General features: G+C 42.0%; 1 protein-coding gene across 2 annotated transcripts in view; it reads left to right on the top strand.

Annotated features, from left to right (window-relative positions):
- The window catches only part of MYOF (myoferlin), a 162,799-nt gene that overhangs the window by 74,479 nt on the left and 62,524 nt on the right, over nucleotides 1-25,796 (top strand). For both annotated transcript variants that reach the window (XM_049646410.1, XM_049646409.1), the window contains exons 15-23: nucleotides 440-543; nucleotides 2,401-2,469; nucleotides 2,568-2,611; nucleotides 5,515-5,597; nucleotides 7,710-7,748; nucleotides 11,583-11,707; nucleotides 12,871-12,987; nucleotides 23,653-23,830; nucleotides 25,062-25,186. In XM_049646410.1, coding sequence (XP_049502367.1) covers nucleotides 440-543; nucleotides 2,401-2,469; nucleotides 2,568-2,611; nucleotides 5,515-5,597; nucleotides 7,710-7,748; nucleotides 11,583-11,707; nucleotides 12,871-12,987; nucleotides 23,653-23,830; nucleotides 25,062-25,186 — 884 coding nt within the window. The remainder of the gene's footprint in view (nucleotides 1-439; nucleotides 544-2,400; nucleotides 2,470-2,567; nucleotides 2,612-5,514; nucleotides 5,598-7,709; nucleotides 7,749-11,582; nucleotides 11,708-12,870; nucleotides 12,988-23,652; nucleotides 23,831-25,061; nucleotides 25,187-25,796) is intronic.

Below are 25,796 nucleotides of genomic sequence, written 5' to 3'. Positions count from 1 at the left end.
AGAGCCTGACGCGGGGCTCGAACTCACGGACAGCGAGATCGTGACCTGGCTGAAGTCGGACGCTTAACCGACTGCGCCACCCAGGCGCCCCACCAGGATGAGTTTTTGAACTGCCTCTGACCTTATATGGATGGACTGTCTTTATTCTACTTTGTCTTCATGGATGACTGATTTTCAATATAATAATTTATTGGTTTATTTTTCAAGGTGCTCTTGTTTTTTGTTTTTTTTTTTAACTTTGTGGGGAGAACACATTTTTTTCTCTTAGCTGAGACAAAATTTCTGCAATACAGTGCTACTCCTGCTTGCCACTTTTGAGAACAATTCTTGTTGCAACTTGTCTTCATGTTTAGGAGAAAATTTTTAATTTTGCTGAGTGATTTCTGTTCCTTTAAGAAAATCAAATTTAATCTCTGCTGTGCGACATGTTGCTTTCTAGTGGATGATGCCTTCTCACAGACGGTAAAGGAAATATTCGGAGGCAATGCAGATAAAAAAAACCTAGTGGATCCTTTTGTAGAAGTTTCCTTTGCTGGGAAAAAGGTTTGTATGTGATCTAAATGCAGACGCCTCTAGGAAAAAATATTTAAACCACTGTGCTTTCCTTGGAGTGAATTCCTGTTTATTCTTTGTGAAAGTAGCTGACTCCTGATGATCTGGGAAGTCTGCAGGAACACAGATTATTTGAGTCAGAACATGCCAGACTTCTCCACAGGTTTATTTTGGAGTGGAAAGTTTGCAGGACTCAAATTAGAAAATTCAGTCTTTTGAAAGAATAGAATGTGAAAACTATCACTGAATTATTTGGATTACTTCTCAGACCCAAACCTTGTCTTTGTCTAAGGCAAGCTTCCTCTCTGGCAACAACAATCCTCAGTAAATGTTGGGGATAGCCCCCCGACGCCCAGCTGCCCGCTCCCCACATGCTTCTCACTTCCCAGGCCCCAGCCAGCCGCCGGAACTGGAGAGCAGGCAGGAGAGCTCCATCCCAGCCCACTGGGATGAGCCGGGAGACTCTTGGTATAGGCACATCCGAGACCACCATGCCTAGTTATAGGCATGAAGACCTAGCGTCTTCTGTACAGTCGAACCATTTACTTATGAAAGCAAGATTTGGTCAACCACACGCATATGGACCAGGTGTTTCTAGGAGAGGCAGTGCTTTCTAGGAGAGGCAGTGCGTGGTGGGGGGGAGGCGGTGGAAAAGCCCTCTGTTCTGGTGCAAGATTTACGTTTAGACTTGAGCCCACTCCAGAGGCAATTAAGGCAAATTCCTTTAGCTCTCAGTCTCAATTTCCTGAGCTATAAATCAAGATAATAATAATCCCATAGGATTGTTGAAAGTGTTAATTAATTAGGTAAGTAATTATTGTGAGCCTATTAAATATGGAAACTGTCCCGTGTGCTAGGGATAGAGAATTCAGCTCTCATGGAACTTCCCTTGTAGCAGAAGGAACAGCAATAAACAAGCAAATAAGTATCTGAATCATTTCAGATAATACCATGTATGACGCAGAAAAGAGGGCGGAGGACAAGGAGTGATTGGTGCTGGGGGTTGGGGAGAGGAGGTGGGTTTTGCTAGGTTAGCAGGTGGGACACCTTTGAGGAGGTGACATTTGAGCAGAGGCCTGGATGATGTGAGATCTGGAGGGCAGGGGTTTCCAGGAAGAGAGAAGAGCAGGTGTAAAGGCTCCCAAGGAGGAGACACATTTGCAGTGAAAGACACCCCATGTGGCTGGGGTGCAGTGAGCTGGGGGAAGCTAAGAGCTGAAGTCAGATTTGGGGTGGGGAAAGGTAGGCAGGGTTTTATGAACCAGAGTAGGGTCTGGACTTCAAGCATGCCTGGAGAGCTCACTGAGACTGCTACACAGGGGGTGCCATGAAAGTAAGGAGGCAGGAGAGGGTGTGTGCATCAGACAGGAGCCAACGGCAGGCACCCCGGGGAGATCAGCATCTGGACAAAGCTGTGGTACCAGGAGTGAGGCATGTCCGGGGAAGAGAGATGTGGTGACTGGTTCTAATAGGAGCTGGTTTGGGGAGCAGGGAGAGGGGCTTGTGGGCAGGATCAAAAGATCTGTGTGCATATGTTAATGAAGAGGTGCTCACTAGATAGTATGCAGTAAGTGCTCAATAAACATTAACTCTTGCAACATGACCCTAATCCAATGTTAGAAATCTGACGATTGAAAAGCAACTTTTAGTGCATAGATGAAGCAAAGATTAATATTAAACCCATGTTATATTTTACCTAATAGTTAGAAGAGAAATAAACTTTAACCAGGCTACTAAGTATGTAACTGGCTAAATAGACTGCTAGAGTCAAAATGTAGTATGCATACATGTGAACTTATAGAAATTAGAATCTTGAATATCTACTGTTTTGTTTTGATGATTTTACAGGTTTGCACAAATATAATTGAGAAAAATGCAAACCCTGAGTGGAACCAAGTCATTAATCTTCAGATCAAGGTTTGATGTTTTTTTCTTGCAGAAAAATAAGACTATTTGCTTTAATAGTTACTGAATAAGTTGAGAAACAACTACTTTGTTCTGTTTCTTTTTAACAGTTTCCTTCGATGTGTGAAAAAATAAAGCTAACAATATATGACTGGTGAGTTAAAAAACAAATTTGTGTCTAATTCAGAATTAAAGAATTGAACACTTGGATATTGCAGAACATTACTCTGATGGTCTAACTCTTCTTTTCAGCCTGTTTCTTTTTCTTCTAGAGGGAGGTGATAAACTGCTCCTGGAATTGGGTGTTTTCTTTTTAAAAAAAAATTATTAATGGTATTGCTACAGAAAAGCTTTGTGTATCTTCGTTCCATTGGCTCGTAAACAAAGAAGGGGAAAATAATCTGAAAACGCCCCAAGATAAGAAATCAAGGATTTAAATACTGTTTAGGCTGTCCAAAATAGACTTCAGAAATGGAATGAACCATTGCTTGAGAAGAATCACCAAAACATTTCAACAGCTATTCTCTGTTATTGTTAGAAAGGAAAATGGAGAAAGCTACCTGTCTGTTTGAATGCAAAGAAAATTCATTGAGAGGTTCTGATGGAATTTTAACTAGATCACCCTCCTAGCGGGGATTGACCATAATAAGGCCATTCTTGTGCATGTTCTAGCTGGATGAGGCATTCAGTTGGCAGTCCTTAACTCCTTGAGATTGAAAATGGCAAATACCATCATCATCCTCATCATCAGCGTTTATACTGGTGTTAACTACCATTTTTTGAGCACTCTAAGTGTTGTACCATGTGACTTAACTGTAATATCCCATTTAGTCTTTAATTTTTTCTTTTTTAACGTTTATTTATTTTTGAGACAGAGAGAGACAGAGCATGAACGGGGGAGGGTCAGAGAGAGAGGGAGACACAGAATGTGAAACAGGCTCCAGGCTCTGAGCAGTCAGCACAGAGCCCGACGCGGGGCTCGAACTCACGGACCGCGAGATCGTGACCTGAGCCGAAGTCGGCCGCTTAACCGACTGAGCCACCCAGGCACCCCCCATTTAGTCTTTAGAGTAACCTTTTCTGTTGGAGACTATTATCAGTTCATTTTACAGATGAAGATACTAAGGCTCAGAGAGGTCAGGTAACTTGCTCACAGTCACTCAGAAAGTTAGAGACTGAGTTGGGCCCCTGCCCTGTCTGCCTGTCCCCATAGTTTTTCCTTTGACAGAATGTATTTGCCTTTTGCATTGGCACCCTCCCAGTGCTATGGCAAAAGGGCACTTTGGGAGGAGGTAGTAAATTTCATTTTGTTCAGTGACCACATCACAGTTTATTGAGGGTCATGGAAGGGTCGTGAAGACAAAAAACCCCTTCCAGTGAGTGTAAACTTGATTTTAGCACTTGAGACCCTCAGGCAACATTCTGAATGTGTTCTATGGGCCTCAGGAACTCTCAGGAATGTGAATGTGGACCTATAGAGTTCAGGTGACTACTCTGGCTTACTGGCTTTGCAGTGAGTGGTTGTGGATTGAGCCATCCCAGAGTCGTCTGTGGTCACTGCAAATGTGGTTACTTTCTGAACTAATCTGCCCCCTCCAAAGCAATAGTGTAGACTAGGATGCAGAGACAGGCCCTGTTTAACTAAGGAATCCTTGGATCCAAATCTTAGGTTACATATTTTGTAGGGTAGTTGCACAACTTGGGGGAAGCTAAGAGTTCTTTAAATGTAGTCTAGATCCTTTTGGATGAACAGAAAAGATTCAAGAACCATGCTTGTGACTTAATATCCTTAAGTAATACTTCTTCTCAGGAAAACTGTGTTTCGTTAGTCATTCTTTATAGTCTAATACTATTATACTATACAATGTATAAGATTGTATGTAACATAGACCATTACTATAATGCAGTATAATAATATTACATTGTAGTATTGTCTTTCCCCCAAATACTGAACCTTTCCTCTCTCCCATGGGGTCTTAGATTTCAGAGTGGGTATACTATTAGATTGAATAAAGGAGAGCCTGAAATGGGGCACCTGGGTGGCTCAGTTGGTTAAACATTTGACTCTTAGTTTCCACTCAGGTCATGGTCTCATGGTTTGTGAGTTCGAGCCCTGCATCAGGCTCTGTACAGACCCTGCTTGGGATTCTCTTACTCTCCCTCTCTCTGCCCCTCCCAATCTCTCTCTGTCTCTCTCCCTCCCTCTCTCTCTGTCTAAAAATAAATAAATAAACATTAAAATAAAAAAAAAGGAAGAATAGGTTGAATTAAGCACAGAGATGTTATTCATAGAAACCTCATTTTTTACACCTACTGTTGGCCCATCCAGAGGCCACTTCATGGGTTAGACTTTCATACTTTCTGTGATATCCATGGAAAGATTAATAATAATGTATTTACTTGTAGTGGGACTATTTGTCCCTACCATACAAATAAGATTTAGGTTCTAGGCAAGCGACTGCCCTCAGCTGCCCTCAGCTGTTACACAGTAGGTGCTCAATAAATATTTGAACTGAATTGGAAGGGAATTGTTCTCCCTGTGAAAGACCCATTCATTGTAGTTGTTAAACCATCAGAGTAATCTGTATGAACATGATAAAATCAGACACACACACTTATCCTATGTAATGTGATTACATTACACCCATTAGATAACGTACCTATAATTGTTTCATTCATTTTATGACAAAGGTATTGAGTGGCCATAGGCAAATCCCTTGACCTGTCTGTAAAAACCTCAGTTTCCATAGCTGAAATGAATTGCCCAGTTAATGTTTCTCAATAGGTAGTTGGAGGACAATCCATATCAGAATCAGTTGAGATATATACTTGTGTAAATGCGGTTACTTGTTCTCCACCCCTGCTTTTATTGAATCAAAAGCTTGGATAAGAGATGAGAGCTGGGGTTTCCAAGTAATTCTTAAAGTACAGTAAAGCTTGAGGCCCGCTGGACAGGATGATTTCTGAGGTCTAGCGTCTTTTCCAACTCAACCTTATTATTGTTGAAGTGAAGCTATATCTTCATAGGTAGAAGCCTTAACCTGTTCTTTCACACAGGGACCGTCTGACTAAAAATGATGTCGTTGGAACAACATACCTATACCTCTCCAAAATTGCTGCCTCTGGTGGGGAAGTGGAAGGTAAGTCCATCAGCAGACCTGGAACTAGACAGGGTGCAGAACTTCTGAAGCAGAATGAACTGGAATGGCCACCTGGCAATGGAGTTGGTTTCTCAAAAGCCAAAAGTGATGAGCCAAGTGAACTATTTCAGTGATGTTTTGGTGATGACCAGCAGAACAATTAATTAGTAACTAATAATTAAGGCAACTAACAGTTTGAAGAATTTGGTTTTCTTGCTCCCATCCAAAAACTCTTCCCAGTAGCTATTTTATAAATTTTTGACTGTCAATACAGAGTGTTGGCAACCTATCTGTTAGAATGGTATTGACTCCAGTCCATCCAAATATAAAATAATACTCCCTTCTCCACTGACTTCCTTAGCAGGAACAAGGATGTCAGGTAGCAATGAGCCATAAAATCTCCACTCCTTAAGATAATGTGTATTTTGTTTTCGTGCTAAAAGCATTGATAACAAATACACTTTTCTTTCTGTTGTTCTCCATACTGAGAATTACTTGCCTATACCTGGCATTGGGATTCTGTGCATACACCAGAAATTGTAACAGGAAATGAAGGAGAAAAGCAAAGATGGTAAGAGAGAAAAATTTAATGCTGACATATCAATAATATCAGCAGCTGATTTTTGTTACCAAAGCAAAAATAACAAAAATGCTTGTAATTACTAATGTATTCAACATATTGAGTAAATTATGTGAGAGAATTCAAGACAGAATATGGTCTTGAGAAACTCAAGGTTCCTCTCATCCTCATTTTGTTTAAGAGGAAACTTTATAGGTTTTAAAACATATATTAATCCAAGCAATGTATAGCATGGATAAGAACCTGGAAGAAATTAGAGATATTGTGAAGAAAACAGAGATTTCCTCTGTCTAGAAGAAAAAAAAAAGGCAATTTGAAATTCCAAGAAAAACAAAATACTGAGCAAAGAAGATATAGTTCAGATATAAAGTCGTATGTGGCCGTTATTTTAAGCAAATGGCTAGAAACTACGAAAGCTCCCGTCTGCATGCCCTCTGCTGAGTGGCAGAGGGGATCATACAACTGGAAGTGTAACAAAGGAAATGTAATCATGACTCTTTCGTCTGCAGAGAACAGTATTTATATGGCTGCTATACTGTTAGCACTAATTGTTTTTTGATTTTTTTCTTTGACGCCTATAGCCAAAGCTCTGAACAGAATGTAAATGTTATTGCCCATTGCAATGTAAAAGTATGGAAGATAGAGACTAGAAGCAGAAGGAGGAAGGCGAGTGGAGGAAGGGTAGGCACGGTGGTAGCCTTGTCTTATCAAGTGAGGAATCCAGAAATAAAGACTAGATTAAATCATAATGGTAACCCACAGAGTAGTTAAAAAATCATATCAAAACTATGTGGGTGGGGAGGGTCAAAATGAGTTACGCCCATTTATCATTGGCAAGAAGTCATTCAATAATTACCTGGAGGTAATTATTCAAAATTTACTGGCATAAGCATTTTTCTTAGTGATATAGCAGAAACATCCAGAAGAATTAAAACCAGAAATTGTTACATGCAGTTTTCAGCCTTGTCTCTGAGGCCTTCTCTCCTTGAAAACCCCTGCAGACTGTCTGTTATGGGTCTCAAAATAACAAGAGGCAGCAAGCATCCCCCGCCTCCCATCCCCAACACACACACAAAAGAAACAAATAATGTACCATGAACTGCAAGCTCTGACCTGCACAGGCTCAGACTAAATTAACTTGGGTTTTCTGGCCTTGGTCCCAGTTAAGTCAGATATAAGACAAGTACACGTTTTATTAAAAATATGAAATGATGGTAACTTCACCAGGCCCTCCTTTGGTGGTGAGAAGCTAGCTCTTCTCAGATGCTTCGCTGCCTTCGGACCAGAGGGATTTGAGTTATTTAATGTGTGGTGCTTCTGCCAATTATCACAAATGTTTGAGCCATTTTGCATATAACCGGTGAGATTGGTATAAATTACAAAAGGGTCATGTCACTTGGGTCTGAATTTGGTGTTTTTCTGGTGTTGCTAAACCACTTACCTAGCATTGGATTTGATTAACTTTTTCAATGTCTCTTTTATAATGCCCGTGTTTCTCTTGTGGTTTAACCAGTCGTATTTTTACTATATAGATTTATCATCTTCGGGATCTGGGGCTGCATCGTATACAGGTTTATGCTTTGTAATTTTGCTATCTTCTAGATTTTCCTATTTACTATTGTCTTACTAAGAATGTATCAATTGACTATCTTTAGAACCTTTTTTTTTTAACATTTTGCTGTCTCCAAAGTAGTTTTGCTATAATTTTAATTTTTGTATTTGTGCTATATGGTTGTCCTGCATGGCTAAAATTAAAACAGATGTGCTAATCAGGCTTTGCTACCACCTCACGTTTTCACCCAGATGCATACCATCCTATTGGGTGCCATTGTAAATAACTGTGAGAGATAACTTTGTCTGTTATTGTTGTTTTTGTTCAGTAGGTAGAGATATGGGGCATGAGATCAGTTGTTCAAAATGTATGGAGTAAACTGTCCCTTACTTTGAACGTGGATCTCTAGGTTGGAAGACACTGAACAATTGTACATTGAAGGGCTTCATCTTTCAAACGGGGGGATCGTAACATGTTCTTTCGTCTGCACAGCACTGGCCATTCTTTGCAAGTTTGCTCAATGGTCTCACATTTGACCATCACAACTCCCCTAATGTTATTGTTCCCCAAATAGATGAGGACTTGAGGTTTCAAGAAATTTGTCATTTTTCAAGTCAACACGATAATCCCTCCATGCTAATTACCCAGGCTTATGGTGAGAAGGGAAAAGAGATACTGCACTGAGAAACCTTTGCAAACAGAAGTTCTGTGCGAATACAAAGCATTATTATTGTCTGCCTTTGTGTTACTGGCACAATGCCCCATTCATATTTGTTTTTAAGAATCAATCTTAATATCTTATACTCGGACTTAATATGAATATGAAGTAGTCCTTTAAGTTTAATTTTTTTTGATGTTTATTTATTTTTGACAGAGAGAGAGAGAGAGAGAGAGAGAGCATGAGCAGGGGAGGGACAGAGAGAGAGGGAGACACAGAATCCAAAGCAGGCTCCAGGCTCCAAACTGTCAGCACAGAGCCCGACGCGGGGCTCAGACTCACAGACCGTGAGATCATGACCTGAGCCGAAGTCAGACGTTCAACCGACTGAGCTACCCAGGCGCCCCTGAAGTAGTCCTTTAAGTTTATAACAAACTTGGCAGATTTGGTAACTCTTCATTCCTTCATTCATTTTTCCAATCAATCCAAGAATATTTATGTGGTAGTTCCCCATGGTAGAACCAGTTCTCAGTGTTTAAGGAATCAAAATAAAATATATTTGAATCCTTCCCCACTCACCAAATGAATTTATAATGTAGTCACAGAAATAGGCGGCTATTTAAGGTTCAAAAATTAAAATATAAAGTGATATGTTACAGAAATCCAGAATACAAAGGAGCCTCACAGAGGTGAATGAAGTCTGAAAAATAATGTTTAAAAAGCAGGTCAGAGGGCTGCCTGGGTGGCTCAGTCGGTTAAGCCTCCGACTTTGGCTTGGGTCATGATTTCACGGTTCCTGAGTTTGAGCCCCGCATCGGGCTCTGTGCTGACAGCTTAGAGCCTGGAGCCTGCTTCAGATTCTGTGTCTCCCCTTCTCTCTGCCCCTCCCCAGCTTGCACTCTCTCTCTCTCAAAAATAAATAAACATTTAAAAAAATTTTTAAAAAGAAAAAATGAAAGAAAGAACGAAAGAAAGAAAGAAAGAAAGAAAGAAAAGCAGGTCAGAGGAAAAGGTTGATGGCCAGGCTAAAGAATTTTTGTTTATGTAGTATAGGCTTTTGAGGAAGGTCTTTGGAAGTTTGATGTGACAGTTGTGCAGAAAAAGTTTGGTGAGGAAAGTTTGGAGACAGGAAGAGACTTACCTTGTGAGAGAATAGGCTTTCCCTGGAGACCATGCTGAAGCATAAACCCAGAGAAGGAAGGTTCTCCATGTTAATGCATAGCCAGCAAGTCAAAGGGTTTAAAATACCTGAAAAGAGATTTGCTTGGACAAAAAGAATTAAGCTGTTGATATCACGGTAACTTGCAGTAGATCATTATTGACAATGATTGTCTCCATCCCTGGAAATCTTTAATGAAAAACAAATACTCATGACAGACAACATAAGTCACCCATGGGAACTGGCTGGGGGTGAGGTAGGGCTAGGCCAGAGGGATGGGTGGTGTACTAGAACTATGAAACTCGAGATCTGGGTCTCAATCTGTCATCTTCAGGGACCTTTGACTAGTCATGTCACTTCTTTGGGCTTCAATTTGGCCGTCCATAATGTGGCATGACTATGGTTGCAAGAGTTTTAATGGCCATTCTTGAACATTCTGTGATTCAACTCCTGAAAGTGACTTCCTTTTCTCACTTTGGATCTCTGCTTTAGTCCTCTGCTGTAGTTCCTCACAATGGATATTCTAGCACGAGGAAAGCAATCAAAACCCTGCTTATTAATAATCAAGTAGTCAACTGTGTCCATGTTCCATATGGCAGATTAGATAAAGCCAAACCAATCCATATGTCCAGATATAATATTCATTTTACCCTGATCATTTGGTAACAGGATAGCACAATCCAGAGAAATCTGTTGGAAAAATTCTTGGTCCCCATTTGGGTTTCACAAGAAGTTTCCAAACAGGTGTCAAGTATGGCACCCCAGGGCATTACCAAGTCTCACCCTTAGGCTGTCAGTTGTTACTTTCCTACATCTTAATTTAAATGTTTCTTTTCTCGTGCATTCTTCACCGAGATTGCACTTTAATTAATCTCTGCCAGTGTGCATGGTTCCTACCTCTTCTCAAAAGTGCCCAAGCGCATTTATACATGGTGTAAGAACCTCAAATAATAATTTTTAAAAATCGCAAGAGCACATTTGTATACAGTCTGGTCAACTGTTCACTAATGGGCATTCTGCTCACCTGCTAATCCACATTTATCTTTCTCCCTTACATATAATCATAGAGTTGGAAAGGGCTATAGGTTAACTTCTCATTCATAGAGGACTTGTCTTGATGATAATCCTGAAAACCCTAGCCTCAACATTTCCTCTGTCACCAGTGTGATCTGTCCCATTGTCTGACATCTCTAATTCCTACAAAGATCTTCCTTATATCGAGTGAAATAAAGAATACCTCCTCGTAGCACCCATCAGTGGCCCTTACTGTGTTTTTGGAAACAAGTCCATCCTTCTTCATATGGGAGCCATTCAGATGGTTGGAGACATTTCCCCATCTTCACCCACAGTCTCCCTGTGACTCCATTATTTCTTACATTGCCCTCAGTTCCCCTCACTGCACTGGGGAGCAGTCTTGCTAAGACAAGGTAGCAGAAATATGGAGCATATTGGATGCTCATCAGAGATAGAATGTTTGAATGGGGACTTTATGTTGCTTATAAATATCATATGGTCCTAACCAAAGGCAGGCAGTTCACTGTTATATATAAAAATTTTTAATGTCTCGTATTTTTAATAGCATCTGCCATATTTGTACTATTTTAGTCTAAGTGGAATTTGGGGGGAACAAATGCAGTTCATCTGGTATATATCATTTAAATGACTTCCCCAAATTACCAATTACCCCAAACTATCCCATTTACCAATGACACATTTAATACAAGGCCAATTATAAACTTGCAAAAAATGTGAAGATCAACTCGAAAGCCTTATTATTCTTTCATTTGCATAGCATTATCTTTCTATAATAACAACATAAGTTTACCCGAACTATCCCCTGAATTTTTTTGTTTGATGTTTTATAGCAATAAGAAAAGGGAAATATTGCAAGTCTCACAAGTGCTTGTAATTTGCATTAATACAACTAACTCACAAATTAGAGGAAAATAGTCTCACTCGGCTAACTAATAACTAATATTTATTTCAATAGATTAATCAGTAAAAGCCTAAAATCTAATAATGATGTTATCTCTCAGCAAATACAGGAGAAACAGAGGTGGGCTTTGTGCCAACATTTGGACCTTGTTACCTGAACCTTTACGGAAGCCCCAGAGAGTACACAGGATTCCCAGACCCCTATGATGAGCTAAATACTGGCAAGGTTAGTGTCTCAATTAAGATTTGTTATTAATGGAACACTGATTAATGTGATTCCTTCTTATAACGGTTATAATTAAGTCTCATATCTAGGGAATCTCTACACACACACACACACACACACACAGATAGACCCGACATGTGACTGATCAAGTGTTGAAGGACAGAAGTCCCACACTCCTCAAGTCTTTGAATACAAGGCTAGGAAAGGATCCTGGAGACCATCTAATTTGGCAATTACAAATGCACAGCATGGCCATTCCCCCTGTCTGGCACTTAGGGCAGATGTCAGTGATCAATGCTGGCGCTTTCCTAACAAGCAAATGTGCCGCCTCAGAATTCTGTTCGATACTGTGTTCTAGGAATCTACCAAATGATTGGAGGTGACATGCCTGAAGGAACTGCTATCCCTGATCCAATCCAACATCTTCATTTTATAGATGAGGATATGGAGGCCCAGAGACGGGAAATGCTCTTTCCAGCATATTAGAAGCCAAAGTAATGTCTTTGAGTCAGTTCTGAAGGCCCAAGAAAGGGACTGAGGTAGAGATAAAGCCCTGAGGGAGCAGGGGTAATGGACTGACTGTGGAAGTGGAAGCCTTCCCTTCCTCTCCAGAAAATTCTGTTGCCAGCACTGCCAGATATGGAGAGAGGAGTATCCGCTCTTCATCCTTATGCTTAGCTACACCCAAAACATCTTCCTCTTTTATTTCCTGGCTGCTCTGAGACTTGCCCTGGTTGCCAACCTGGCAGCCTTCCCTTCCTGAGAAGAGTAGGGAAGGAGCCAAGTTGACACAGATTACGTAGAGCTGCTCTACTGAAGTAGGGTAAGGGAGACTTTGAGTACCTTCCACTCCCACCCCTAGCCTCTGGGAACCTCTTCAGGGTCCAGAGCATGGCTTGAAAGCCTCTGACCTAGTCATAGCTAAGATCCCTTTCAGCCCTGGCTCCCCAGCTCTCTTTGGATCCCTTCCTGAAGTCACTGACTTTTCTTTCAGCTACCAAAGACCTGAACCCAACTGAGAGATTTGTTGACCGATTGAATTTGGAGGTTAGGGCCACGGGAAGGAAACACTAAACTGTAGCTGGCATTAGCCTGACTAGAGAGACAGTTCTTTTTGCTGTTGTTCAGGCCTGCAGGAATAATTTCGTGTTGTTGCCTTTCAGGGGGAAGGAGTTGCCTACAGAGGCAGAATCTTGGTTGAATTAAGCACTTTTCTTGAAAAGACACCACCAGACAAAAAACTTGAGCCCATTTCAAATGATGACCTGCTGGTTGTGGAGGTAACTTTGGAGTGTGGATGATGCTTGGTATGGAAAAGGGGGTGTTAGGGGATTGGCGGTGGGTGGCTCGTGCTGGCCTGCCTGAGCAAGTGGGGACATCGAGGGACTGCAGGATCAGCTGTGGCAGAGTTGGAGAGCTGAGTCATAGCAAGTACCTCTGGATCTATTTAACACCCTCTTGATCTATCTAGAACAGCTGTATGGTGAGTGAGGCTTGCTTCATCTTTTGTGATGTTAATACCCTACCGAAAATTGGCAGGAGCAGTGATACCTCTGAACCAAATGGCCTGTTTGCTAACTGGGGTTGTGTGGTCCTGGGGAAGTGGCCGCAAGAGCCATCCCAAATGGCATTGGTGCCACCATTAATCATTTCCACTTTCAGAAGTAGGCATATCTCAAGCTTCCCAGCATCTGAGGGCACGTTTATATTAATTCCTCCTTGAAGACAGAAGTCTTCCAAATTCACCTCCGCAACCGTTTCTTTCTTTCTTTCTTCCTTCCTTCCTTCCTTCCTTCCTTTCTTTTCTTTCTTTCTTTCTTTCTTTCTTTCTTTCTTTCTTTCTTTCCAATCAGCTCTTTCTCCTCTATGGACACAATTTAAGCGCCCATGATCCATATGGTAGAGAGCTACAGATGTAGTTTTTTCCTAGTAAATTCAAATGCCAGTGTTACTAACTCAAGGTAATAAATCCCAGAAGAAGAATATTACTATCATTAAGCTGTAAAATGCTCATTTTTTTTCCTTGTCAATTAATTGACATCTGCAATACAGATTTGTTAACATATGTGATGGATAACCCAATATTTAGTTAGCCCTGTCTCTGTTGCCCACTGAATCATTTCCAACACATCCTATACCGTTATTATGAGTTTTAAAAATAAATACGCTAGTTTATTAATATTTTTATTTTTTGACTTCTAAAAAATTAACACATAGCACTGTGTAAGTTTAAGGTACATGGTGTGTTGATTTGGTATACTTACATATTGCAATATGATTACCACTGTAGTGTTAGCTAACACTGCCATCATGTCACATAATTATCATTTCTTTTTTGTGGTGAGAACACTCCAGATCTAGTCTGTCAGCAACTTTGAGGCATGTAATATGGCATCGTTGACTATAATCACTATGCACTGCATTACATCTCCAGAATTTGTCTTCTAACTACAAGTTTGTACACTTTGACCAACATCTTCCCAATTCCCCAACCCCTGGTAACTGCCCTTCTACTCTCTGTCTTTATGAGTTTGACTTTAAAAAAAATTTTTTTAACGTTTATTTATTTTTTGAGACAGAGAGAGACAGAGCATGAATGGGGGAGGGCAGAGAGAGAGGGAGGCACAGAATCTGAAACAGGCTCCAGGCTCTGAGCCGTCAGCCCAGAGCCCGATGCGGGGCTCGAACTCACGGACCACGAGATCGTGACCTGAGCTGAAGTCAGACGCTTAACCGACTGAGCCACCCAGGCGCCCCAGAGTTTGACTTTTTTAGATTCCACGTATAAGTGATATCATACAGTGTCTTTCTCGGTCTGGCTTATCTCACTTAGCTTGATGCCCTCCAGGTCCGTCCATGTTGTCACAAATGACAGGATTTCCTTCTTTCTCATGACTGAATAATATTCCATTTTGTATGTGTACACCACATCTTCCCCCACCTATTTCTGAGAATCCCGGGTTGATGCTTATGTGTTCCAGAAATCTGAACTGTTTGCCAGAGCATCCAGCTTACTTATGGCTCCGTGCCCAGGGCCACTCTTTGCTGGATTCCACCCCTGACCCAACAAGCTTCTTGAAGCTGTCTCCTTCACCTTCCCCTCCGTCCCAGGCAGGGGATAGACCCTTCTCTTATGTCTCCACATTACGTCGGAAACCAAACGGCAATTTTAGAAAAACTTTTACCTCCAGTAAGAGTAGGGAAACCGTGAAATGAGTAACTTGAAATGGCTAATCTCAAAGCTCTGGGCTCAGACCAGCTTTCTGGGTCTGTTGCAGTTGGCCTCCCTGCCTCTCTCTAGCCTGCTTACTGTGGCAGGGCTCGGCTCCCCACCTGCCCCTATTCCCAACACCACCCTGTACACATGGCCACCTCAACGTCCGTGTCGAGTGCTATGAATTCCCAGCCAAACAAGGCCTTCTCCTTTCTAGGAGTTTCATGTCTGCCTGTTGTGAGATTTGCCCCTTTCAGGATGAGTGACAAGGAAAATATCTACTCCCTTTAGAGGAAACTCTCCCTTCTCCCCCAGACCATTGTAGCCTTGTTCATGGACTCCCAAGAAGCCAACATTAGGAGGTTAGAGTCCAAAGCAGTATATTCTGGATTTTTCGGTCCTGGCGTGTTTGGAACATTAGGAGTCCAGTTATTCATGAGCCACACAGATTTCAATCCAGCGCCTGTGTCTTCCCCTGTAAGAGAAGACTGGGCCACACATTCTTTCACAGGTTACCTCTGTCTCCACCCCTCAGCCTCAGGAAGGAACCTTACACCTACCACCGGCAAGCCACAGGGCATCAGTCCAAGTTCTCACAGGGAAAGGATCACTTCTCCCCCCTCTACGAGCACAGATTATAACATAGTTCTGGCTAAAACATACACTTAACAGTGCATGTGACCAAATGGAACAGTTGAAGTCAGGTTATTTAAATGGTGAAAAGAACCCCGGTAGGTGTGTGTTTTGTATTATAGTTAAAGGTCCGTCCAAAGAAGTTTTCTAAGCAAAGCAATGGTCTGCCTTGAATGTCAATTCATATCTCGACTCCTAGAATCAGAAACTGCTTAGAAATTTTAAGTCATAGTTTTCCCAGTTTCTATACATTAATGTATCCAATAAAAAATTCTAGGGCACTTGCTTCTATTTCCTGAATCAGCCTATCAAACAAGTGGATATAAAGGCCAGATTAGGTTAAGAACTCTTGGGAGATAAGTCTTCAAGAAATTATCAAGTGTCTCTCCATCACTCTACTCCTTGTCATCCTACCTATTCCCACTGATATACAGACACATAAATAATACCATTTGCGACTTATATCATGCCACCAATGGTGCCATAATGCCATTCTTGGATCTGGCATTAATGGTGTTGACCACTCTTGAGTTATCCCGGAGTTTCTGATGTGTAGCGAGGAGTGATTTTGCTGAGGTGAGAAATTGAATCAGGTGTGCAGAAAAGCAGGTGTGTGAGTGCTGGTCAGTGCACCTAGCCATCACCCAGTCTGCATGTCCATGAGAGTGAGGCTCTGTGCTTCTCTATTCCTGACACCGGTGCACAACTCTTTTTTTTTTTTTAATCTTTTTTAACGTTTTATTTGTTTTTGAGACAGGGAGAGACAGAGCATGAACAGGGGAGGGTCAGAGAGAGGGAGACACAGAATCTGAAACAGGCTCCAGGCTCTGAGCTGTCAGCACAGAGCCCGACACGGGGCTCGAACTCACGGACTGCGAGATCATGACCTGAGCCGAAGTCGGCTGCTTAACCGACTGAGCCACCCAGGTGCCCCGGTGCACAACTCTTACATAGGGTCTGAAGCAGTCCCCCAGAGTTTTCAGTTACTTTGTTACATTTCATGGGGGTAATGATAGACTATTGTGACATTATTGACTTTCGGGATTTGCTGTGATCTCAGGAACATAATCCTTGCAAATGATAAATCTACCATAACATAGTAACAACAGGGGACCCTTGAAGACCTTGAGTGCTGGACTTATCCTGACTTTTCCAAACTTGCTTCTGCAGACGAGGTCATAAATCAAGATGAATCTCTATAAGAAGTGTATGTGGTGGGATCATGTAATGTATACTCATTTTGTTTTGGTTGTTTACTTGTTAAAGAGACACAGAGCCAAAACAAGTTCCCCCAGTCAATAAGATCCTGGTGTGAGTCTTTCTATCCACCCCATACCGCCATCAATTCTGAAGGTGAGGAATTGTAACACATCTTAAGAACAAATTTAGAAAAAGGAAAAAGAAGAGAGGGTGGGTGGGAAAGTGGAACAGCTTACATGCCATTTACTGCCAGGATCATGCAAGAAAATAGTTAAAACCCCCCCAAAGGCCTCTATAGAGACACATGGTATGGCATGGGTGGTTCTGGACTTGAGTTGTTATAGATTGGCTCTTGAAGAGTCCAGCTACAACTTGGGTTTAGGCAGAAATGCGGCCATGGGTTCTCAGCAATTACAGTGCCTCTTTACTTTGTGCTGTCACCAGAACAGAATTTAAGTTCGTGGCCTTTCTTTTTATTTTAAGCACTAGTAATAGACAGGGGGAGAGGGAAGGGATAGGAAGAGATTCAACAAAGTATGGTAGCTAGAATGCAAAACTGAATTCTTTTTTCTTTTTTACTCCAAATAATTAAACACATACAGGCAAAGAAGCCTGTGTCATAGATTTAGTAAAAAATAAAACCAAAAAGAAACTCAAAAAACAAAGAGCCAACGGTATACAGTTGCCACAGTATATGTCAACAGTATAAAAGAACAGCTTTTTATAAACTGAAATAGAAAACAAAGTTACTTTTCTTTGATCCAAATAATTAAACCCAGATAGCAAAATGGCTTCTGTCATAAATTTAATAAAAGCAAAAACGAAATCTATAAACTAAAATCCCAGTAACATTAAAAAGCAGGAGAGGAGCTGAGATTCTGAAGACACAGCCCCAGTGCAGGCAACCAGGAGCCTGGTAAGAGAGTGAGATGAGCAGATTTGTGTAACCACAGGGAACCATTGGCCTCGAAGATAATCCTGACCCTTTTCCCATTTCCAAAGATCCCATGTTCCAGGTCATACGCAAATAATGAAATTTCTGGTCGTGTTCAAGAGGGCGACTTGGTTGCTGTGAAATCATAGTGCTAGTATTTGCTCTTTGACTCTGGTTCCTGACGCTGAGCTCCTAAATCTCTTGGGATTTCCTGGGTGGTAGGTGAGTCTTTTGTTCTAGTGAGGTGACTCTTATGGGCTCCTCGTTTGAAGCTGCTCATGAGAAAGACCAAGCCATGATTAGAAGCTTGGAACTTTCTGCCTTACCCCCTGTTCTCCCGAGAGGGGCTAGAAATTGAGTTAATGATCCATCACACTTATGTGATGAAACCTCCATACAAAATCCCCAAAATACAGGATTCAGAGAGCGTCTGGGATGTGAATACATGCATGTTTGGGGAGAGTGTTGTGCCCAGAGAGGACGTGGAGGCTCCGTGTCCCCGCCACATACCTTGTCCTATGCAGCAGTTCCATCTGGATGCCCACCTGTAGCCTTTATCATATCCTGTTATAATAAACTGGTAACCAGTAAGTAAACTGCTTTCCCAAGTTTTGTGAGCTGCTCTAGCAAGTTACTCAACTCTGAGGAGGAAGTCATGGGAGCCTCCAATTTATACCCGATCGATCAGAACCTGGACTTTCGACAGGGATCTGAAGTGGGGATGGGGCAGTCTTGTGGGACTCAGACGTTCTGTCTCTGGGTAGATAGTGTCAGAATTGAGTTCACCTGTAGGACACCCAACTGGTGTTGCAGAATTGCGTGCTGTGGGAAAATCCACTACACGTCTGGTATCAGAAGTGTTCGGAGTGTGGTAGTCCTGCGAGAGTAAAGGAGGAACCCAGGAGGGAGTGAATTTTTCCTACTCAGTCGCCATAGAGCTGCCCCACCTCTTTAGAGCTGAACTGGCTCCAGTTGAGAGACCCTTGAAGAGATGCAGCTGGGTTCCACCTGTGGCCACCTCCCTAAGGAATCAGGCAGGTAGAAGATGAAGCGTGGCATCCCAGTTCTATTCAGACACCTACTGGCTTCTGAAACCTCTGCCCAGTCACTAAAGGACGCCATCGTTTTGTCTCCACCATCTGGGATCTGTTCCTAGACCACTTCCACCCTACTCCTTCCCAGTCTTCTCGTGTGTGACCTAACATATTTTGGGACCATTTTATGAACACGCGTTCTGTCTTCTGCTCAATTAGAACCTCCTTGAGTTCTCCCATTCGTCTGGCCCACGTAAGTGCTCAACAAATATTGCTTGAAATAACACGTTCAGATTCTTCCACCAGCTCCGCTAGTTGTCAGCTGCCTTTAGTAAATAGACCAAAGGTGGCAAGTCGGGCAGTTTTCTTTGGCACAGTCTCCTTGTCACTGATCCTTAATGTCCCACGCCTGGTGGTCCCCCAGCCACTTTTAAGAGCTGTTACTTGTTACCCCTTTTTCAGTATTCTGCTTGACAAAAATCACACCTTCTCCAGATTTACTCCTAAAACTCTGATACTACCTGCATCTACCACACACACCGGTCTTTGATGATTGGAAAGAGAGCCCCAAGGCCCTACAAGGTCAAAGAAACATCCGTCAGTGTTCAGTAGATTATAATTTACATTCTTTAACTTTCCCCATTATGAGCAGTTTTGCCCAAAGGCAACACAGGGAACAAAAGCTGAGGCTCCTGACTTTTCTAAACTTTGTTGTTTGTTTCTTCTTCTCTCCCCCTCTTTGAGCCCTGAGGCACAGGGGAAGTGAGGAAGGGCTGGGGGGAGGGCAGAATTCTAGACTTCACAGTCCAGAGCCTGGCTCTGGGGCAGGTGAGCAGATGTAGATCCCCTGCCCCTTGTGGAGTTTGGACCTGTGAAGCCACCCAGTTTGCAGCTCCATCTTGAGCGGCTTGCTCACAGAGTGTGCCGCTCTGTTGGGAGGTGTGGTGATGGCCAAAACCCAAATTGCTGTCTTAGAGCTCAAACTCTTCAGGGTGAGGGTGCTACCAGGGTGCAGGTGACTGCGAGCTATACTCAGGAAAACCCAGGGAGATCTAATGGAATCGTGGCCACGTAGAGGTGTGCAAGGCAGAGCCAGCCCAGCCGGAAGTGGCATCCCCACCCCTTCCACAGCCTCCCCATGCACTTTCTCTCTTCTCTGCACCCTCTGTATTAGCAGATGGCACCAGCTTAAATGCTGGTCATTTGGGGGGGGCCCTGACTTAGGCCCCAAATTATGTCTCATATTTTTGCTCCTTCCCTTCTCTTAGATCATCCCAGATGGTTTACAAAGAAGTTATGCTGTATATAGAAGTTCTGACTAATACAAATAACTTCCTGCTTTCTAATTTTCACACAATTTAAACCAAACCCAGAATTTCCACAGCATTCCTGAACCATGGATAGTTCAGGAGGCTTAGGTGTGGATAGTTAAAGGGACTCCTGACAAGCGATAAAAGTCTCCAACCCCCTCTCTGCCAAAGTGACGGTGGACTAATGTAAGTAGGAAAAATTTTAAATTCACAGTGCTGGGCAGTCTCTGGGATGTGGCACCCAGCTATAAGGATATTTCAAAGCCCTTCAGGTGATTCAGTACGCAGCTAAGTTTTCAAACCAATGTTTTGGAAAGACTTTCAAGAAAGATTGAAACTCAGAAGGATTTCTGATGAAATCCTATTGAGGGTTTCCCTTGTACCATGTCAAAAATCCTTTTAACCAAAACAGAGACTTTGTAATAGTGGCACGTCCTGTGGTTCTTCAAGACAACAAACTACAGTCCCTGTCAGATGTTCTTAAAACAGTCCTCAAGAAGTTAAAAGTAGAATTACCATGTGATTCCAAAATCCACTGCTGTGTATAGACCCAAAACAATTGAAAGCAGGGACTCAAGTGGATATTTGTACACCCATGTGTATAGCAGCATTATTCATAATAACCAAAAGATAGAAGCCGTCCATTGATAGCAATCCTTCGATAGATGAATGGACAGACCAATGTGGTATATACACACTGCTAAACTTATTAAACAAGGATGCCATTAGACAGAAGTGGCTGTAATGCCTGGGCAGCCTACATAAGCAAACCAGAACTTAGGCCTGTAAATGCTTCCAGGTTAAGAAATCAAAACCAAAGGACAATGAAGCGCAAATAACCAACTAGACTTTCCCAAATAATGCAACCACTTAAGCCAGCGCCAGTCAAATAATGTCCTTGCCTTCCTTCCACATTTGCTCTCTGAAAGTCTTTCCTCAGCTCTTGTAGGTGGAGCACTCTTAACCGCTTCTGCTGTGTCACTGCCCAATCCAATCTGTGTTTGCTCAAATAAAATCTTAAAACTTTTCAACATGCCCCAGTTTATCTTTCAACAGTACAATGGAGAATTCTTTAGTCTTAAAAAGGAAGGAAACTCTGACATGTGCTACCACATGGCTGGACACTGAAGGCATTGAACTAAGTGAAATAAGCCAGTCGCAAAAGGACAAATGTTTGATTTGACTTACATGAGATACCCAGAGTAGCCAAACTCAGAGAGACAGAAAGGAGGTGGGAATGGGGAGTTGGGGTTTAATGGGTACAGAGTTTCAATTTTATAAGATGGGCAGAGTTTTGTGGATAGATGGTGGTGATGGTAGCTCACCAATGTGAATGTCCCTAAGGCCACCGAACTGCACACTTAAACATGGCTCATGTGGAGAATTTTATGTTATGTGTGTTTCACCGCAATTTGAAAAAAGAAATTTTTGATACTGTTGTCCAAGTACTTCTGTGAATGAAAGAACATATTCTTACATCATACAAGGCAGAAGAACTGCCCGTGATTGTGATACATTTAATAGAATAAAGGCCATGGTATGGATGAATAACAAAAGAAAAGGAAATCGGTTGACAAATATCCTACTGGGATCACGTAATTTTTGTTAGCTTCTTTTTAAAAACAATTTTTTTTAATGTTTATTCATTTTTGAGAGACAGAGAGAGACAGAGCATGAGCGGGGAAGGGGCGGAGAGAGGGAGACACAGAATCTGAAATAGGTTCCAGGCTCTGAGCTGTCAGCACAGAGCCCAACGTGGGGCTTGAACTCACAGACTATGAGATCATGACCTGAGCTGAAGTCGGATGCTCAACCGACTGAGCCACCCAGGTGCCCCAATTTTTGTTAGCTTCTTGAAGGTGAAATGTGTCATTACGTTGCTACATAGATTATGCTGCACAAATTGGTAGCAAGGTGGGAATGCAAAAGAGCAAATCCAACGACAATAAGATTCAGCATATGCCAAAGTTTGATAGCAATGTGGCCTCCAAATCTCAAATTGAAGGACTCCAGATCTGGGAGTTCCTTCTCTAAGGGCTTTCAAAGTAAACTTGCCATAGTGAGAAATTCGTCAAACAATTTGAGTATTATCACTCATGGGTCTCCATGAACCCTCTAGTGAAGCATGTAGACAAGTGTAACCACTGGTATTCTCACCCCTAAGCTTGACAAGTGTCTACAGAGATTGGATACCAATTGAGATCCGGAACAGAGTCTAGATGTGGACGGTATTAAGTGGCAGAACGCCTAGAACATAATGAGGTACAGCAATTTCAACCATTGCACGGCTCTGTTTGACTAAAGAAGGCAGAGTACCCAAAGATCAGTGAGGATATGATCCACAAAGAAGGAGAGATGCCATCTGAGCAATCTGTGGATTCAGGAGACTTTATGTGCTCGGATTAAGGAAGGCCTGAAGGGCTCATGGTCATTTCTGCCAGGCTGAAAGATCCTCGGTGTGGTCATTTTTGGCCCTATGTTCAACTCCCTCACACACACACACTCAATAAACCAGTAATTTTTTTTTAATGTTTATTTATTTGCGAGAGAGAGAGAGAGACAGAGTGGAAACGGGGGAGGGGCAGAGAGAGAGGGAGATGCAGAATCTGAAGCAGGCTCCAGGCTCCAAGCTGTCAGCACAGAACCTGACGTGGGAGCCCGATACGGGGCTTGAACCCATGAACCGTGAGATCATGACCTGAGCCGAAGTCGGATGCTTAAATGACTGAGTCCCCCAGGCGCTCCCCCAGTAATTTTTTTAAAAAGAGAGAAAGGAAAAAATAACGTTTGATTTCTGTTTCAGAAAACAGGAAAATAAGTTCACCTAAATTCAGTTAATTTTAAAGTCTTACATTAAAAATCTTTATTGTTGTTTTTTATTTGAAAATTAATACTAAAGGAGCACCTAGGTGGCTTAGTCAGTTAAGTGTCTGAGTTCGGCTCAAGTCATGATCTAAGGGTTCATGAGTTTGAGCCTCGCATCAGGCTCTCTGCTGCCAGTGCAGAACCTGCTTCGGATCCTCTGTCCCCCTCTTTCTCTGCCCCTTCCTCACACTCTCTCTCTCTCTCTCAAAAATAAATAAACATTTTGTTAAAAAGTAGAAGAAAAAGAAAATTAATACTCAAGCAATTCAAAAAATTAAAAACATATAAATTAGAAAGTACGATTAGCCATAATCTTTTTACCTTCCCAATATAACTGTCAACAATTTTATTTCTATTCTACACATTCTCCATGCATATGCCAATATTAAAATATATAATTAATGAGTTCACTTAAAATACATTTGCACATATGAATCTACCTTTTTACTAACTTTATTGCATTATATGGATGTAACATAGTTTGTTTAACCAGTGACCTATTGCTAGACATTTGTATTGCTTTCATTTTTTTTTTTTTTCTCTCTATTTCAGTCAACACTGCAGTGAATATCCTGGTACTTCTATCTTTGCCCACTTGTATGAGTACAAGAAAAACTGCTAGATTTAAGAACATTCTCTACTGGCATTTAATTCCATACTAATTATTAGTTTTAGAATTACATCTGCTAGACACCCACATATAAATAAGAGCAAAAGGAGTTTCACCGAGCCTTACGTCTGCCCATACTTTACAGAAATACCAACGAAGGCGGAAGTATAGCCTGTCTGCCGTGTTCCATTCAGCCACCATGTTGCAAGATGTTGGCGAGGCCATTCAGTTTGAAGTCAGCATTGGGAACTACGGCAACAAGTTTGACACAACTTGTAAGCCTTTGGCATCAACTACTCAATACAGCCGTGCCATATTTGATGGTAAGACTGCCTCTAACCATCCTCTTCTCATAAGTTTACCGTGGGTGCATCACAGGACAAGAAGCACCCAACGTATTCTCCCTTTGGCAGCCATTATCTTCAGCATATGCTTAGTGGAAAGAAAAGATTAAATGGGGAAGACAGGTGGCTAGAGTTCGAGCACCTTCAAGACAGGTCAAACCCAAGAAGTTGCAGGCCCTTTGCCAGGGTCTGAACCCCAGCCCCCTTGCCATGTTCAGCTTTCACACTGGCTCTGTTTTGTAAAATCACAAGATGGTGACTTGCTGAACTCTGAGGTCCCCAGAGTTCCCACCTGGTGAGAGTCAGCTCCCACCCTGCCCAACTCCACCCTACCAAGCCCCAAACTGCTCTTAGATTGAGTAGTTGAAATGGATGGGACACTGGCTCAGGTCCTGGAAAATCAAGCTTCCGGTCTTCATTCTGTTACTCTCCAGCACTATGACCTTAGCCGCATCACTCAATTCTTACCTTCAGTTTAATTATCTTCTCCAGAGTTCCTGTGAGGATTAAATAGCTGTGTTTGAACAAACATGGATGAGAAACAGTCTCTACTTTTAAGGAGTATAGATTCTAGTGTATAAAATAACAAAGTGGAGTATGAGAATGCGCAAGTAAAGATATCAACAAATGGTTTAAGAGTATGTAGAAAGGAGAGAGACATTCTGATCAAATGTTCCAACAGTATTGCCATAATTTTTACCTAATTTTTGTACAAGCAGTGTGAAAATATAAAATGTACTAGAAAAAAGTTGGCTGGTAATTGTTAATCCCTGTAAGGTTCTAAGTAATACCAAACCCCATGAATCCATGCTTTACAAAATAGAAAATCATTTTTTTTCTTGCCCCAGTTCCAACAAAAATATTTAGAATAGCACTTTTCAGGTACAAACACATATAATCTAAACTCCCATCTCTATTTTCTGCTGCAGTGTTATGTAATCATCAGTGATCCTGAACCACTGCGAGATCCTAAAATTGTTGCGTTCGGCTTACTAGGGTATTTTAGAGAGATTTTCAGAACAGGTTGAATGAATAAAAAACTTTCTGTCTATCCCTTGGTGGCTTCATTGGATAAAATTTAAAAATAAGATCACCCCAAACCATTCCCCAAGCATATGGATGGATTAACCTGTAGCCCATTTTACACATCTCTTAATAGACATGTTGTTTAAGTGTCCAATGTTCACTGACCCTCAATGTTCTACACCAGGAAACTACTATTATTACTTGCCTTGGGCCCACACAAAGCCAGTTGTTACCCTGACTTCATACTGGGAGGACATTAGTCATCGCCTGGATGCGGTGAACACTCTCCTAACCATGGCAGAACGGCTGGTAAGTTTATCTTTTCTATATTTCCTTTCCACTGGACAGAGTGAATTATGTATTAGTTACAAGGTAGGCCCTGTAAGTGACATCAGAATATAGTGATAAGCAAGATAAGAGCTATTTCTTTAGTAACAGTTGACATCAGTGATCCAAGGCTGGCATGGAGGTTCAGAGATGTTGGGGACATGCACTCCTTCCCTCTTGTTGCTCTGCCATCACTAAGGAGTTGTCATTGTCTGCATGGTTGAGGCTGCTCACCACTAAGCCTGCCCTCAAGCCTGAGGGAAGAGGAATGGGGAAGTAGATGGCACAGGCCTTTCCCTTGGAGGGAAAGACCCAGAAGTCACACACTTGATTTCTACTCATTTTCCATTGGCCAGAATCCAGTCATACAACTACATCTCACTCTAAGGGGACTGGGAAGTGCCATCTTATGCTTGGGTTGGCATAGGCCAGATAAAAGTCCTCTTCCTGAGGAAGAGGGGGGTGGATATTGAAGTGGGAGGACAACCCACAGGTTCTGCCACAGTTAGGAGTGGTGTGGAGAATGGTTCATGCCAATAGAAATATGCAGCCCTTAGAGCTCTATTGTTAAAGGAGTAAAAATCTCCACTGT

The sequence above is a fragment of the Panthera uncia genome, chromosome D2, assembly GCF_023721935.1.
Source record: "Panthera uncia isolate 11264 chromosome D2, Puncia_PCG_1.0, whole genome shotgun sequence".
Taxonomy (NCBI): domain Eukaryota; kingdom Metazoa; phylum Chordata; class Mammalia; order Carnivora; family Felidae; genus Panthera; species Panthera uncia.
This window is presented reverse-complemented; position numbering and strand designations above follow the sequence as displayed.